Consider the following 14,733-nt stretch of genomic DNA (forward strand, 5'->3'; position numbering starts at 1 on the left):
TAAAAGAGACTGACTAGAATCGATCACTGTACATTATATTGTATCTGGTTGAATCGATCACTGTATATATATATATATATATATATGTTTTTTTATAAAAGAAAATTGAAATTTAATACTTTCATCTATGATAGGTGTTACAACTTATAAGTACGTCTTTATGTATATGCAATGATCGTCACGTTCCAAACCTTAATGATTATCTCTCTGTTTTTTTTTTTTTTACAAAATGATTATCTCTTTGTTCGTAAAAACTATATCATTATTTTTTGTTTTGTTAACCTCGGCAACTTGTTCATGTGGGTCTAAGTTGTTAGGTGATTAATTCTGAGTGATCATGTTTAATTGCGTAACGGGATAAGTACGTAATTGATTTATTGATTGAATGGAAAAAAAAATAAAGATCATATGTGAGATTTAAATAATCACCCTTAATCTTTCATCTAACCTTTGTCTCCTGCTTTTGATTAAAGGAGGAGGGCGGGCATCCCCAAAGTCAACAATTTAAATCAAGATTTTAATTATTCGGTACATTTTTGGTTTAATCCACGCGTTGTCTAATGCCCCATCCTTCTCCAACAAACATAAACGATTTTCATATCGAAGCGACGCCGTTTATTTTGTCACCAAAACTATCATGACCACTGATTGCCATATAGTATATACTTATGTTTTCTTTTGCTTTTTTTTTCTTTTTATTTATAACATTGTAGCTATGTTTTCTATTTACAAGTAGGTTTTATACATCAGTACACATGTATGATTTAAGCACTGTAATACAAAGATGAAACACGAAAGTATAAATATGCGATTATATATGATTTGGATCTAAGATCTAATAAAGTATTGTGATAATATTATGAAACCGATTCATGAGACTATGTTGAGGAGTAAATGTAAATTGTGTAGCCTAAGACAAGAAAGGTTTAACAGCACTTGGACCTGTGTCTGAAATCTGGAATAAATGCTTGGTCTTTCTAGAAGACTCGAAACCGGGTGCAAACAGAAAAAATGCAGAAAATACGCTCGGATTTCAAATTTGGCAAATTGCTTTCTGTGTATATTCCTTATTATTACTAGTGTTTTTGTTAAAGCACGCACGTTGTTGTATACTTTAAATATATAATGTTCGTCCTTCTAGAAGCACAACCCCACATACTCGCACGTCATTAGTTTGCATACGAACTCCCGTCTTCTCAAACCAATGAATCACGCGATCACAAAAGTGCTCCAAACAAATATTATTAAAATAAATACATCGAGAGTCGTCAATAATAATGGCCACATTCTGACTGCAATATATATATATATATATATATAGTACCTATAATACGTAGCTGTTGATGTCTCTCTTGTCATAATCCTCTGTTGGGAACAGAACAAGAACAAAGAGAAACAAATAATATGAACACAGCCAAGAAGGTGTTTGATGTGTCACCGTTCTTGCTCTTAGAAGCATCTGCAGATTCCGAGACCTATGGAGATGGAGGAGGCGCCGCTCAGATCGAGGGTGGCCACGACCGCGAAAGCATTATTAACGATGATAATTATGTAGACGATGGCGATGAGACTGATGATGAGTCTTGTAGTGCCAGTTCGTACGAGACGTCTTGTGTGACGTGGACGAGTCAAAGACCGAGTGGGTCAGGTTTTGACCCGGAGGGTACGGTGAATGATCAAGAAAGAGTACTCGCCGCCGGGGAGGAAGAAGACGACGACGGAGAAGGAGAGGTGAATAGCTACAGAAGATGTGGGAGAATCCAACGTGAAAATCTGGCCGTCGATTCTGATGCTGATGCGGCTGTGAGTGAGATGGATAAAAGTCGATTGTTCTGGGAAGCTTGTCTCGCTTCTTGATCTGTCTTCTTCTTGTCTCAACGGAAGAGATAACCTTGGTTTTTCCTTCTAATTTGATTTATATCCACCCATCAATTATGTCCATATATATATATATATATATATATATATCATCATCATCAAATTGTAGAATAAACCAATTTGATAGTTGTTCAGCACCTAGCTAAAAAATAGACATTAAAAAAAACAACAAAGTTTTGATTTATCAAAAGTATTTTAGTGGGAGTATATTACTAGTGATGAGAAGTAATTAAGTATATTTTGGCTTCTTCGATATTAAAGATGTTCACTAACGCAATTGTTCATCAATAGATTGTTAGTTTCAAAGATTCTGCAGCTCAAGAAAAGTAAAGACTGGTGGTTGTTCTACTATATACGTATATGTTCGTCTTTATTGACCGATAAAGTAATTTAATTATTTATTTTGCTAGTGGTATACTTTAGTTGTTGTTTTAATTACCTGTGTACATTTATATTGGACTCACCAACAAGAATATGCTTGTCATTTTGTATAGTTTTTTTTTTGGTGATTTTAACAGTAAGGGTATGATTGTATGAAGTTAGAGTAAATGAGTGGAATTGAGATGAGAAAAATAGAGGGAACTAATCTAAAATTTTGCAGAAATTAAGGCAGCCGAATAACTTTTCTTTCTCTTCACACCCCTCCAAAGCCATCAACCAGTCAGACCCTAATATATAATCAAAGAATGATGCTACTAGCTAGTCGAATCTACTGGTTAAGTGGTAATGAGTTAAGTCTGATATATTCTATTAATTCGATGAATCGTCGACAATCACAATAACATTCAGACACAATGAGACCTTCTTCATAGATACCAGACCCAATAAAAAAATCTAAAACAGACCCACATTATTAGATTCTAATAAACAAATACGCATAATCTTCTCTCTTAGTTAAAGTTAAAACCAAAAAAAAAAAAAATTTTGAAGGAAATATCTTGTATCTAAATCAGCAATGATCCGGCGACAAAAAAAAAAAAAAAAAAAAAAATCAATCAGCAATGATCCAAAAAAAAAAAAAGGAAAAAAAATCAGCAATGATCCGACCCGACCACGTAGCGGGTCTTAGTTATGAAGTGGGCGAGAAGTGGAAAACCCAATTTCTATAACAGTGTTGGTGCTCCTTGGATTCGATTCCCAAATCCGATTTGCGTGAGAATTCGGGGAGACATCTCAATCTATTTTCCGGAGAAAGACGACGAAGATGATGATGCTCAGAATCCGAAGCAGAGATGGACTGGAGCGAGTCACAGCCGATGGAGCTCATATCACTGTTTCCCAGCTCAAAACCTTAATCGAGGATCAGCTCCAGATCCCTCTCCATAGCCAGACCTTATCCACCAATCGTGATCTTCTCCTCGCCAAAACTCCCTCTGATCTACTCGCCTTCACCGACCTCTCCGACCCCAACCTCCGCCTCTCCTCGCTGAACCTCGGCCATGGCTCCATGCTCTACCTCGCGTACGAGGGTGAGCGTACCATTCGCGGAGGTCCTGCGGTCACGCCTGCCGGATCCTTCGGGAGGAAGATGACCGTCGATGACTTGATCGCTCGCCAGATGCGCGTCACTCGTCAGGACAAGTCTCACTGCGACTCCGTCTCCTTCGATCGCGATTGCGCCAACGCCTTCCAGCATCACGTCAACGAGTCGCTTGCCTTTGCGGTCAAACGCGGTGGGTTTATGTACGGCACCGTGACGGAGGAAGGCCAGGTGGAAGTTGATTTCATCTACGAGCCTCCGCAGCAAGGGACCGAGTCCAATCTTATTCTGATGAGAGATGCCGAGGAAGAGAAGCGCGTGGACGCAATCGCCTTGGGCTTGGGGATGAGGAGGGTCGGTTTTATATTTAACCAGACTGTGATGCAGGACAAGACTGAGTACACACTCTCGAATCTTGAGGTTTTGCAGGCGGCGGAGCTTCACGCCGAGAGCGAGTTGCAGGAGTGGGTCACCGCAGTCGTTAAACTCGAGGTCAATGAGGACGGTGGCGCCGATGTCCATTTCGAGGCGTTTCAGATGAGTGATATGTGCATCAGGCTGTTCAAGGAAGGGTGGTTCGAGACGGAGGTTGGGCCGGACGATGATCCCAAGCTCTCTAAGATGAAGAAGGAGGTGGTTGTCGGCGTGAAGGATGTTAAGGAGGTAGATAACGATTTCTTCCTCGTGGTCATCAAGATCTTGGATCATCAGGTTGTTTTTTATTTGCTCTTGAGCTTCCATCTCAATATTTTGTTATGAATAGATGCTTTTGTTTCTCGTCTTTAGGACTGGGTTGAAAGATTAGAGCTTTGAAACTGCTTTCCATTAATGCTCTGCTTGCGCAAGTATTGAGAGATGGAAGGAAGCACTTGATAACCATTGTGGTTCTTTTGGGTATAATGAAATCTGGAGCGAAGTCGTCGTCATAGGTTTAGAACGTTCTGAAGATAGAAGCTCGTGATCCCAGTGTTTGCTTTCTTTTGTTTTTCTTCTTCTTTTATAATAATAATAGTACTAATAGACAGTTGAATTTGTAGACTGCACTAGACATTTAGTCTGCAATAGTAGCTCTCCGTAAGAACTAAGAAGTCAGCTTTGCCGATATGATCTGCTCAAAAGGCTAAAGGAAGTAGTTTTACGTAAGCTGAGCATTTCGATTTCTCGGTATCTTCTTGAAGCGAATAGTAGGACAGTAGGACTTGTTGCTGCCGAGAAATCTTTGTTTACAGTGTGTGAAGTTGTGGCTTTGTCATTGGTCCATGTTTTTAACAGTAGCTGCTTTTGTCAGGGGCCTCTATCATCAACATTCCCAATAGAGAACAGAAGCATTCGAGCAACGATGCGGGCTCTGAAAACCCATCTAGACCGTGCAAAGAGCTTGGCGTTGGTGAAGAGGATATCAGATTTTCATCTGCTTCTCTATGTGGCGCAGTTTCTGGATGTGTCATCGGACGTGCCTGCCTTAGCGGAGTGTGTGCGTCTGCAGTCGCCTATTCCTGAGGGATATGCGTTGCTCATCGAGTCAATGGCCAACACTTGTTAAAACTAGTTTTTTTTTTTTTTTGCATTTTCGTTTCTTCATATCAGACTTGTTTCAGGTCAAGTTCGTTTCAATAGGGCAAAAAGATGGCCGGAAAAGATTAGAAAAAAGTGTTTTATCACGTGCTGATAGTGTGTTATTTGATACGTTCGGTGGTTTGATAGAAAGAATGCAATATCTATACTCTTTCCCCTCAAAATTTATGTGGTAGTAAATTACGAGAATCTAAAACATTTGACCTACAATACAATATATGATAATATTCAGTAGCAAATGGCAATTTATTTACTGTAAATCTAAAGATATCCACTTGATAAGAGGGAAAAAAAAAAAAAAAAGAATCGCAATGTTGTGGGTTTAATGGCTGTAATGCTACAAATTGAAAAAAAAAAATCTGTTGTGCCATAAACAAATCTACATACCATAATATATATAGAATTCCCAATTTACCCTTAATAAAAGTTTTTGTGGCATTTTTGAATTTGGTGAAAAAATAATTGATTTTATTAAAATTAATAATTTAAAAGGAATATTAAGAAAAAAAAAAAATTTCATGTTCTTCTTCTTCGTCGGTGGATTCTGAAAACAAGCAAATCTCATTTTCGCCGTTGAATCCTCGCCTCTTCCTTTTTTTCTTCATCTTTTACAATCAGTTTCTTATTTTATCTCCTTTCTCCACCACCATTGTTGAAGTTTTAAAATCCAGTTAGGTTTTTATTTACAGATTTGGGGATTTCAAAATTTAGGGATTTGATTTGCCAAAATTGTTTGTTCTAGATGCAAATCGGGTTGGTATGTGACGATTATGTCTTTGCATAGATAGTTTTTTGAATTCAGTTGTTAAATCATGGTGATTCTTAGGTAGATTATAATTAGAACCCGAGTTCATCACCAAATCTGCAGAAAAAGGACAACTGGTACAAATGGTACAACTAAGAGATAAGAGGACAATTAGTACAACAGGTACAACTATGAGATAGAGGACAACTGGTACAATAGGTATAACTAAGACAACTTAAATAATTGTTGATTGAAAATTCTTTTATTATAATTGTGAATCGGGTTGGTAACCCCGTTTTATCTGATGATTAGAATGGATAATTTTTTTAATATAGTTGTTGAATCATAGTGGTTCTTAGGTAAATTATAATTATATATGAATTCATCAGCAAATCTGCAGAGAGGGACAACTAGTACAATTATGTACAATTTATGTACAACTATGTACAAAAATTGACAATGCACATAGGTGCACATGTTACCTTGACGGATAACTAGACACTTAGGAAAGTTAATCTAGTCTAGAGGATTTCATTTTTGGCCGAAAATGCTTTCCGGATGGAAATAAACAAGGTATAACTGGACACATATATACAACTATATGTAATTCTTTCATTAGAAAATAATAATGATAAAACTATAAATATAAAAAGCAAACATCCACTTAAAAAATGTAGAAAAGTCGTAAAGTATAAGGAATAAAATTAAAAAGATGGATAACATAAAATTATCATTTTTCTAATATATATTATTGGTTTCACATCAAACATCCCTTCTGATACAAATAAGACTTTGATAATGTTAACAATCTTATGATGGAAAAGAGTCAAAATTATGATTTTGCATAAATTGTAGTATGAAAATGTTATAAATGGACTACAATAATCCAAAATTATGTGGACAACTATAATAATTTATATTTCAGGACAACTGGAAAAATGCTAAAATCGTCAAAGGACAACTATGAAGCATTTTGGACAACCGGACAATTGGATACAACTATGTATAAAATTGACGGCGCACGTGGTATTTTGACTGCGCACATGTCTATTTTTGTCGGGGCACGTGTTCTCTAGCTTCGTGGATGTGAATAAGCAAAAGACAACTGGACAAGTAAGGACAACTTTATACAACTTCGTGGATGTGAATAGTTATACTTAGTTGTCCATAGTTGTACTTAGTTGTACCATAGAAGTTAGATCATGAAACTTCTATATTTGTACTTAATTATGATTTTGCATAAATTTTAGTATGAAAATATTGTAAATAGACTTCAGTAGTCGAAAGTAATGTGGACAACTACAAAAAAATAATTTATATTACGGAACAACTGGAAAAAATGTATTAACACTACAATTAAAATATAGTTGTCCCGAGTTGCACCTAGTTGTCCTAGAAAAATTCATAAGGTAATTGTACCTAGTTGCACTTAGTTGCTCTGGAGAAATTCATTACGTAATTGCACCAAGTTGCACCTAGTTGTCCTGAAGAAATTAAAAATATTAATGCAAGAAATCAAATATTTCCAAAATACAAATAACTCCAAAATAAATAGTAATGCAAGAAATCAAAGAAATCAAAGAAATTCAAAAAATTCAAAATATAAATAACTCCAAAATAAATAGTAATGCAAGAAATCTAAGAAATCTAAGAAATCCAAAATACAAATAACTTCAAAATACTCTTGTACACTCTAAGACTAAAATAAGTTGAATCATTCATTTAGCTGTACCTTGTTTTTAAATTAAATAGTTACAGATAATTGTATATATGTGTCTAACTATACACTGTTTATCCTTATTGGAAAAGATTTTCTATGCTAAAATGAAAAATGTGGATATCAAGAATGAATATTTCTCAGCTAAAATGTAATTTTTTTAGCTAAAATAAAATCTTTTCGGATAAAACAAACCCGAAAACATACACAAATTAAGTTTACATGCTACTTTTGCTCTGAAACCACTTATCTAATTTATTATCCATTTTTCGTCTTTCAGCAACGTTTTTTGGAGAATAAAGCCCATTTTTTTATTTTTGTTTTGGTGTAATTCAGCAGTAAGACAAACAATTCTTGTATATTATCAGAAATACTCCACTTAGTTTTATTTATGTGTGCAATTCATTCTCCATATAAATTATCTACTCCAAAGCTGTTTAGTTTCATATATCGCAATATTCTTACATACAATATTTTATCTACTAATATCGAATAAGCTATCTATTCCAAATTTGAGGTATTAAATGATATAAAATCTATTGAATTGTTTGTGTGGCTGATGTTCATTTCTTGAAAATATAATAAAAATTTTCCAATTAACAATTATTCAAGCTGTCTTAGTACTATCTATTTGTACTAGTTATCCTGTATCTCACAGTTGTACTAGTTATATTAGTTGTTCTCTTATCTCTTAGTTGTACCATTCGTATCAGTTGTCATTCTCTACAGATTTGGTGATGAACTCAGGTATAATTATAATTTACCTAAGAATCACTATGATTCAACAACTATATTTAAGAAATTATCCATGCAAATACCTAATCGTCACATAAAACTAGATTACCAACCCGATTTGCAATTATAATAAAAGTATTTTCAATCAACAATTATTTAAGTTGTCTTAGTTATATCTATTTGTACCAGTTGTCCTCTATCTCATAGTTGTACTAGTTGTACTAGTTGTACTAGTTGTCCTATATCTCTTAGTTGTACCATTCGTACCAGTTGTCCTCCTCTGCAGATTTGGTGATGAACTCGGGTTTTATTCCAATCTTCCTAAGAATCACTACGATTCAACAACTATATTCGATAAATTACCTATGAAAAAACCTAATTGTCACATAAATCTGGGTTACTAACCCGATTTGCATAATGAACAAACAATTTTGGTAAATTAATCCCTAAATTGTCATGAAATCTCTAAATCTCCAAATAAAAACATAATTGGGTTTTGAAGTTTTAACAATGGTGGTGAGGAGAGGGGATAAAGATAAGAAACTGATTGCAGAGGATGAAGAGGAAAAGTTTGGATGATGAAGATGTAATTTTGATGATTTTTGGAATTTTTAGTCGAAATAACGATGATGAAGATGAGTAGAAAAACAAAAAAATTAAGGATAACTAAAAAAAGAATTAAAAAAGAAAAAAAATTGTTGGAGAAGAGAGAGAAAATTTAAATAATTAATAAATAAAAAGTGAAATATGTTATTGGATGGGTCTAAAAAAAATGGATATGATCCTGGTTTCTGGATTATGGCATTTTAGCCTCTGGCTCAATGTTGTGAAAGCTGAAATTTGGGAGACTCTCTCAACTTTCAGAGACTTTCATTTTAATCGTCAGCGGGAAGTTTCAACAGTTAGAAGGGACATTGGCGGGAGAGTTTCCTCTTCACACGAGTGCAAAGCAAACCCTAGGAATTTTCCGGCACCATGGAAGACGCTCCTCACGGCCAAGTGAGCCTCCTTGCTTGTTTGATTTTGCTTTTCGAATTTTCGAGTGACTCGTCTGCTGTGTTCATATATGCGTAGAAAAGGAGTAGAGATCGGGATCAGGATGACGACAGCGGTGGCGGCGGTGAAGAGGCTGGCAAGGCAGGTGGAAGCGGCGGAGAGAATCAAGAGCGGAGCGTCAGTGAGGCCAGCGGAGACCAGAGCCCTAACCAGATGGAGCTCGATGATGACGATTTCCAGGAAACCCGTCCTCAGACTAAGCGTAGTCGCACCCTTCCTCCTCACCAGAATCTGATAGGTAATTCCCAAATTGAGGTTGAACGACTTCATATCCTTTCTCTTTTTACGGTTTTGTCTGCAATCACTCAGATTCATTTGAGTAATCTTTCTTTCATTTTTTATTCAACAGAGATTGTCAAAGGGAACGGGGATCTGATTCCTAAAGCCGTGAAGATCTGGGTTGAAAGATATGAAGCCTCTCCCAGACTTGCAACCTCTGAACTCTTGTCGATGCTATTTGAGGTACTCAAGTTAATGTTGCCTTCATATTAGTCTCATTACGAGGATAAGGATTCAGGTTGCTAGATCCGGGCATCTTTTGTTACCTGAGTACCTCCAGTTTTAATTGCTTTCTTTTCCTGTTTTATAGGCTTGCGGTGCTAAGTACTCTATCAAGCAAGAATTGCTTGATGAGACTGACGTTGATGATGTTGTCGTTGCCCTTGTTAATCTTGCTAGAGCCGTAATGGATTTTTCTCTTTTGATGATTTTTTTTTTTTTTTTACATTTTGTTTCATTAGAAACTTTTACAAAATTTTCTTTCGATTGCGGTTGGCCTGTAGGGGGAAGTTGAAGATTATCAAATTTCAAGAAAGAAGGAACTCAGGAACTTCAAAGAAAATCTGGTTTCATTCTGGAATAATTTAATTCTCGAGTGTCAGAATGGACCATTGTTTGATAAAGTCTTGTTTGACAAGTGCATGGACTACATAATCGCACTGTCATGGTTTGTGTTTAAACATTACACGCTTATGCGGTCATATGTCACATAGAATTCTATTCATGTTTGTCTATTTTCTACCTCTATTGCAGCACTCCGCCAAGAGTTTACCGCCAAACTGCCACGCTAATGGGCCTCCAACTAGTCACATCTTTCATTTCTGTAGCAAACACACTCGGTTCCCAGCGAGAAACTACCCAAAGGCAATTGAATGCTGAAAGCAAGAAAAGAGCTGACGGGCCTCGTGTGGAGTCCCTCAACAAAAGGCTGTCTGTTACTCATGAACAGATAACTACATTGGAGGACATGATGCGGAAAATATTCACTGGGTAAGTTTGGATAATGATTATACCGTCAGCTAAGTATTACAACCCCCACACAAAAGAGAAGAAAATAAAAGTATAATTCTTTTTCTTGCTTTTAATGTGAATGTTGCTGACCGGAATCATTATTACATCTTATTCTGAAGGTTGTTTGTACACCGATATCGAGACATTGACCCTGAGATTAGGATGTCATGCATTCAGTCTCTGGGCATTTGGATTTCGTCTTATCCTTCACTTTTCTTACAAGATCTGTACTTAAAGTATCTTGGATGGACGCTTAATGACAAAGTAAGCTCCTTAATTCTCTCTTCAAGATTATTAAGATATACATTCGTATTAGTCACTGATATTCTCTCTGGTATTCAATTATCCGGAGGCTGCTGGAGTGAGGAAAGCTTCTCTCTTGGCATTGCGAAAACTTTATGAGATGGATGAAAACGTCCCCACTCTTGGTCTGTTCACTGAGAGATTTTCCAATCGAATGATCGAGATGGCTGATGATGTTGATATGCCTGCAGCTGTATGTGCTATAGGGCTTGTGAAGCAGCTGCTAAGGTATTAGCCCTCGAGATAATTTTTATCAACCAAAGCTTCCACCACAAATATGTTGGGATACCCTGCGTTAAAACTAAAGCTTTTTTTGGTCCTGCAGACACCAGCTGATACCTGATGATGCCCTAGGCCCTTTGTACGATTTGCTTATTGATCAACCTCAAGAAATCAGACGTGCTATAGGAGAGTTAGTGTATGACCACTTGATCGCACAAAAATTCAACAGTTCTCCATCCGGTCTTTCAGGTTATCCCTCGAGATTAGCCAAATCCTGGGCACTAGAAATATTTATTGATTTATTCTGAGAAGTTGGTTCAGAGCTGTCACATCCTTTTTTCAGGTCATGAAGATTCTTCCTCTGAGATTCATATATTCAGAATGTTACAAATATTACGGGAGTTCTCCACAGATCCAATTTTGAGCGTTTATGTAATTGATGATGTTTGGGAGTACATGAAGGCCATGAAGGTAGGTCTAAGAGAAATTACTTTTTCACTGTTGCACATCCATTATGTAGTTGTGATGTGTACTTACTACAGTTCTTATATCATCTTCATGATGCTGCTTTTCTTGCAGGACTGGAAGTGTATTATCTCTATGCTTTTGGATCAGAATCCTCGGACTGGCTCTACAAATGACGAGGACTCAACAAATTTGATCAGACTTCTGTTTGCGTCAGTCAGAAAGGCTGTCGGGGAGAAGATTATCCCTTCAACTGATAATCGGAAGCAGTATCACAGTAAAGCTCAGCGAGTAAGATTCTGTCTTTGCTCTTTCTGAGCTTCCTATTGTGCCGATGATCTGACATCGCAAAAGCATGAGGCCATATATCAATCATCGATTTGTTTTTTCCTGAACTATACTAGGAGGAACAAAATACATTTGAATGTTCTTATTAGGCATTTTAGTGTTTTTATACACTCGTTTCCTTCTCAATTTTGAAAAATATGACGTTGATGTTTGAATGCTGTGAATAACAGGAAATGTTTGAAAACAACAGGAAAGACATAACGGTTGCTATGATGAAGAATTATCCACAGCTTCTACGCAAATTTATGGCTGACAAAGCGAAAGTGTCATCTTTGGTCGAGATTATTATGTTTATGAAACTTGAGCTTTATTCTCTTAAACGACAGGAGCAGGTGGTTAAAAGCATTTTGTTTTATATAGGATGCCTTTTCATGTTATTTACCTTATTCGGTGAAAGTTACATTTTTTCCTCTGTTTCAGAATTTTAAGGCTGCCGTCCGATTCATTAAGGATGCGTTTTTCATGAACGGGGAGAAGGAAGCACTAAGATCTTGCGTTAAGGCTATAACATTTTGTGCGTCAGAAAGTAAAGGGGAGCTTCAAGATTTTTCCCGTGGGAAACTTAAAGATCTTGAAGATAATCTTTTAGATAAACTTACTTCTGCAATAAAAGAGGTCAAGGTATGCTCTACTTCCTTTGCCAGTTATCTTCATAGTCTTCTTTACGGATGCAAACTTTACATCCGTTTTTTGTGCAGGATGGAAATGATGAATATTCCCTCCTTGTAAATTTAAAAAGGTTGTATGAGCTTCAATTGTTAAAGCCTGTTCTTGTTGAGAGCATGTACGATGAGTTTGCTTTGACACTCCACAATTTCAGAAATTTGGACGAAGAGGTGCTCAAGGAATTCGTTTAGAGCTCTTACTATCTTTTGTCTGTCCCTCACATCTTAATGGAATAGTTGCTCATGGTTGCTTAGGTTATCTGTTTCCTGCTTCTGAATATGCATATGTATGTGGCGTGGTCGCTGCACTCCATCATAAATTGTGAAACTGTCTCCGAAGCTTCCTTATCTTCCCTTATATTAAAACGTGATATCCTGTTTGAGGAGGTTTCGTACTTCCTGAATGGAGTTGAGGAACCGAGGAAGTATGGTAATCAGCTATCTCTCAGGGTAAGACTCTTTGACATTCTAAGTTAACAGACACATTTCCTTCAGTATATGTGCTTTTGTTATCTACCAAAGAGTCACTTTTCGCCTAACGTATGAAAACTTCATTATTGCAGATTTGTGCTTTACTTGCGGAAGAGTGGTGTCTTTTTAGAAAGTCAAATTTTGACTCTACTAAACTTGAAATGTTAGGATATTGTCCTGATAATGTTATGCTCAAGAAATATTGGAAACTCTGTGAAGGAATTTTTAACACCTCAGGTGACTATTATTTGCTTTTCTAGGAAGCCTATCATTTCTTGATTTTCCAAATTGCGTATTTACTTTCACTGGAATTTGACACAGATGAGACAGATGAGGAGGATGAAAGTAAGGAGTATGTCGAAGAGACAAGCAGAGATGTCGCAGCCATTGCTGCCTGCAAGTTGGTTACTAGTGATGTTTTGCCGAAGGTACTCACCAAGTGCCTTGATAATGCTGCTGTAAATATCATAGTTATGAAACATCAGCCAATGTAGTGATTTGATGGTCACATTTCTAAACAAAACTTATGGATATTTTTCTATCGCAGGACTACCTAGGACCAGAGATAATATCTCATCTTGTTATGCATGGACCTAGCGTCACAGAAATCATTAAGAATCTTATAACATACTTACGGAAAACAGAAGATGACATCTCTAGTATCTATTTGGAATCCTTGAAAAGGGTAAGCTTTTTTCCTTGATTATGAAAACAGGCGACGATTATTTTCAGAAAATACAAAGATTGGTAGTCCATGAAAACTGGTGACACTAAATAAATAATTGGACAGTGCTATCAACGGTATGCAAGTGAACTTTCCTGTGACAGTGGAGAATCCAGAGCAGATAAATTTCTTGAAGAGTGCCGGGAGCTTGCCGGTCGGCTTTCAGGAATGTATATCGGTGCTGCTCGCAACAAACACAGATTGGAGATTTTAAGCGTGGTAAAGGAAGGTGTCGAGTTTGCTTTTAGGGATGCCCCAAAGCAACTGTTGTTTCTGGAAGTTGCTATCCTTCCATTTGCAACAAGACTCTCAGTGGCGGACATCATGGACATGTAAGAAGACTGACAATTCTCTGAGCTAGTATATTAGGAAACTCTGTGCTAATAGAATAATAAGCTTAATCTGTTGCTCTTGTTTGGTTGCTGAGCAGTAAGAGTGAGGTTCAGAGGCGTATAGTGCATGTTAATACAGATGAAGACCCCAGCGGATGGCGTCCTTGCTTCACCTTCTTAGAAACCTTGGAGGAGAAATGCTCGAAAAACGAGGATTTACAAGGTGCACCCGCACATCTGATTGTTTGCAAAACTTTAAAAATTAGAATAATGTCGAATGAGTTGTTATGACGAGGCTCTGTTGTTTTGGGAATTTCTCACAGACGACAAGGAAAGAGCAGCTGTAAGACGCAGGGGACGGCCAAGAAAACGTCCTGAAACAGAGCGAAAGAGACTGTTTGATGAGCAAAGCGGAAGCGATGAGGATGAATCCATGAGTGGCGGCTCGGACAAAGAAGATAAAGGAGATTATGTAGACGAGGATGCTCCTCTTATCGAGACAATTAGATCGGCTGCAAGACGGAGAGCACTAAGAGATAACAGAGAACGGTCCAAGGGACGTTGACCTTCGAGAGTCTTTACTTACTTACGCGTGACAATCTTAATCTTATCAAATTTATTATTACATGTGTAATTGTGTTTCTCTTTAATACAATGGTGTAATGTAAGGAAGGAACCAAACAAAACTTTGCTCCTTGTTATATTCCCGAATCAACCGTAAGTCTAC

At 36.9% G+C, this 14,733-nt stretch overlaps 3 protein-coding genes across 3 annotated transcripts; all 3 read left to right on the forward strand.

Annotated features, from left to right (window-relative positions):
• The first annotated feature begins 1,355 nt into the window (after window positions 1-1,355).
• Window positions 1,356-2,039, forward strand: LOC18015823. The gene has a single exon (XM_006397927.2). It carries the CDS (start codon window positions 1,405-1,407, stop codon window positions 1,855-1,857), a length of 453 nt encoding a protein of 150 aa, XP_006397990.1. The 5' UTR covers window positions 1,356-1,404; the 3' UTR covers window positions 1,858-2,039.
• A 934-nt stretch (window positions 2,040-2,973) lies between these two features.
• Window positions 2,974-5,079, forward strand: LOC18015824 (NPL4-like protein 2). Its single transcript, XM_006397928.2, has 2 exons — window positions 2,974-4,069; window positions 4,647-5,079. Exons 1-2 carry the CDS (start codon window positions 3,083-3,085, stop codon window positions 4,899-4,901), a joined length of 1,242 nt encoding a protein of 413 aa, XP_006397991.1. The 5' UTR covers window positions 2,974-3,082; the 3' UTR covers window positions 4,902-5,079.
• Window positions 5,080-8,925: 3,846 nt separating this feature from the next.
• On the forward strand, window positions 8,926-14,732 carry LOC18015825 (sister-chromatid cohesion protein 3). Its single transcript, XM_006397931.2, has 21 exons — window positions 8,926-9,129; window positions 9,205-9,424; window positions 9,536-9,648; window positions 9,776-9,868; window positions 9,969-10,132; window positions 10,219-10,455; window positions 10,596-10,740; window positions 10,829-11,007; window positions 11,105-11,250; window positions 11,345-11,472; window positions 11,581-11,757; window positions 11,985-12,146; window positions 12,235-12,435; window positions 12,513-12,650; window positions 12,735-12,929; window positions 13,043-13,187; window positions 13,272-13,378; window positions 13,498-13,635; window positions 13,741-14,006; window positions 14,105-14,229; window positions 14,330-14,732. Exons 1-21 carry the CDS (start codon window positions 9,106-9,108, stop codon window positions 14,569-14,571), a joined length of 3,345 nt encoding a protein of 1,114 aa, XP_006397994.1. The 5' UTR covers window positions 8,926-9,105; the 3' UTR covers window positions 14,572-14,732.
• The last annotated feature ends 1 nt before the right edge of the window (window position 14,733 follows it).

The sequence above is a fragment of the Eutrema salsugineum genome, unplaced genomic scaffold (assembly GCF_000478725.1).
Source record: "Eutrema salsugineum unplaced genomic scaffold, Eutsalg1_0 scaffold_22, whole genome shotgun sequence".
NCBI lineage: Eukaryota > Viridiplantae > Streptophyta > Magnoliopsida > Brassicales > Brassicaceae > Eutrema > Eutrema salsugineum.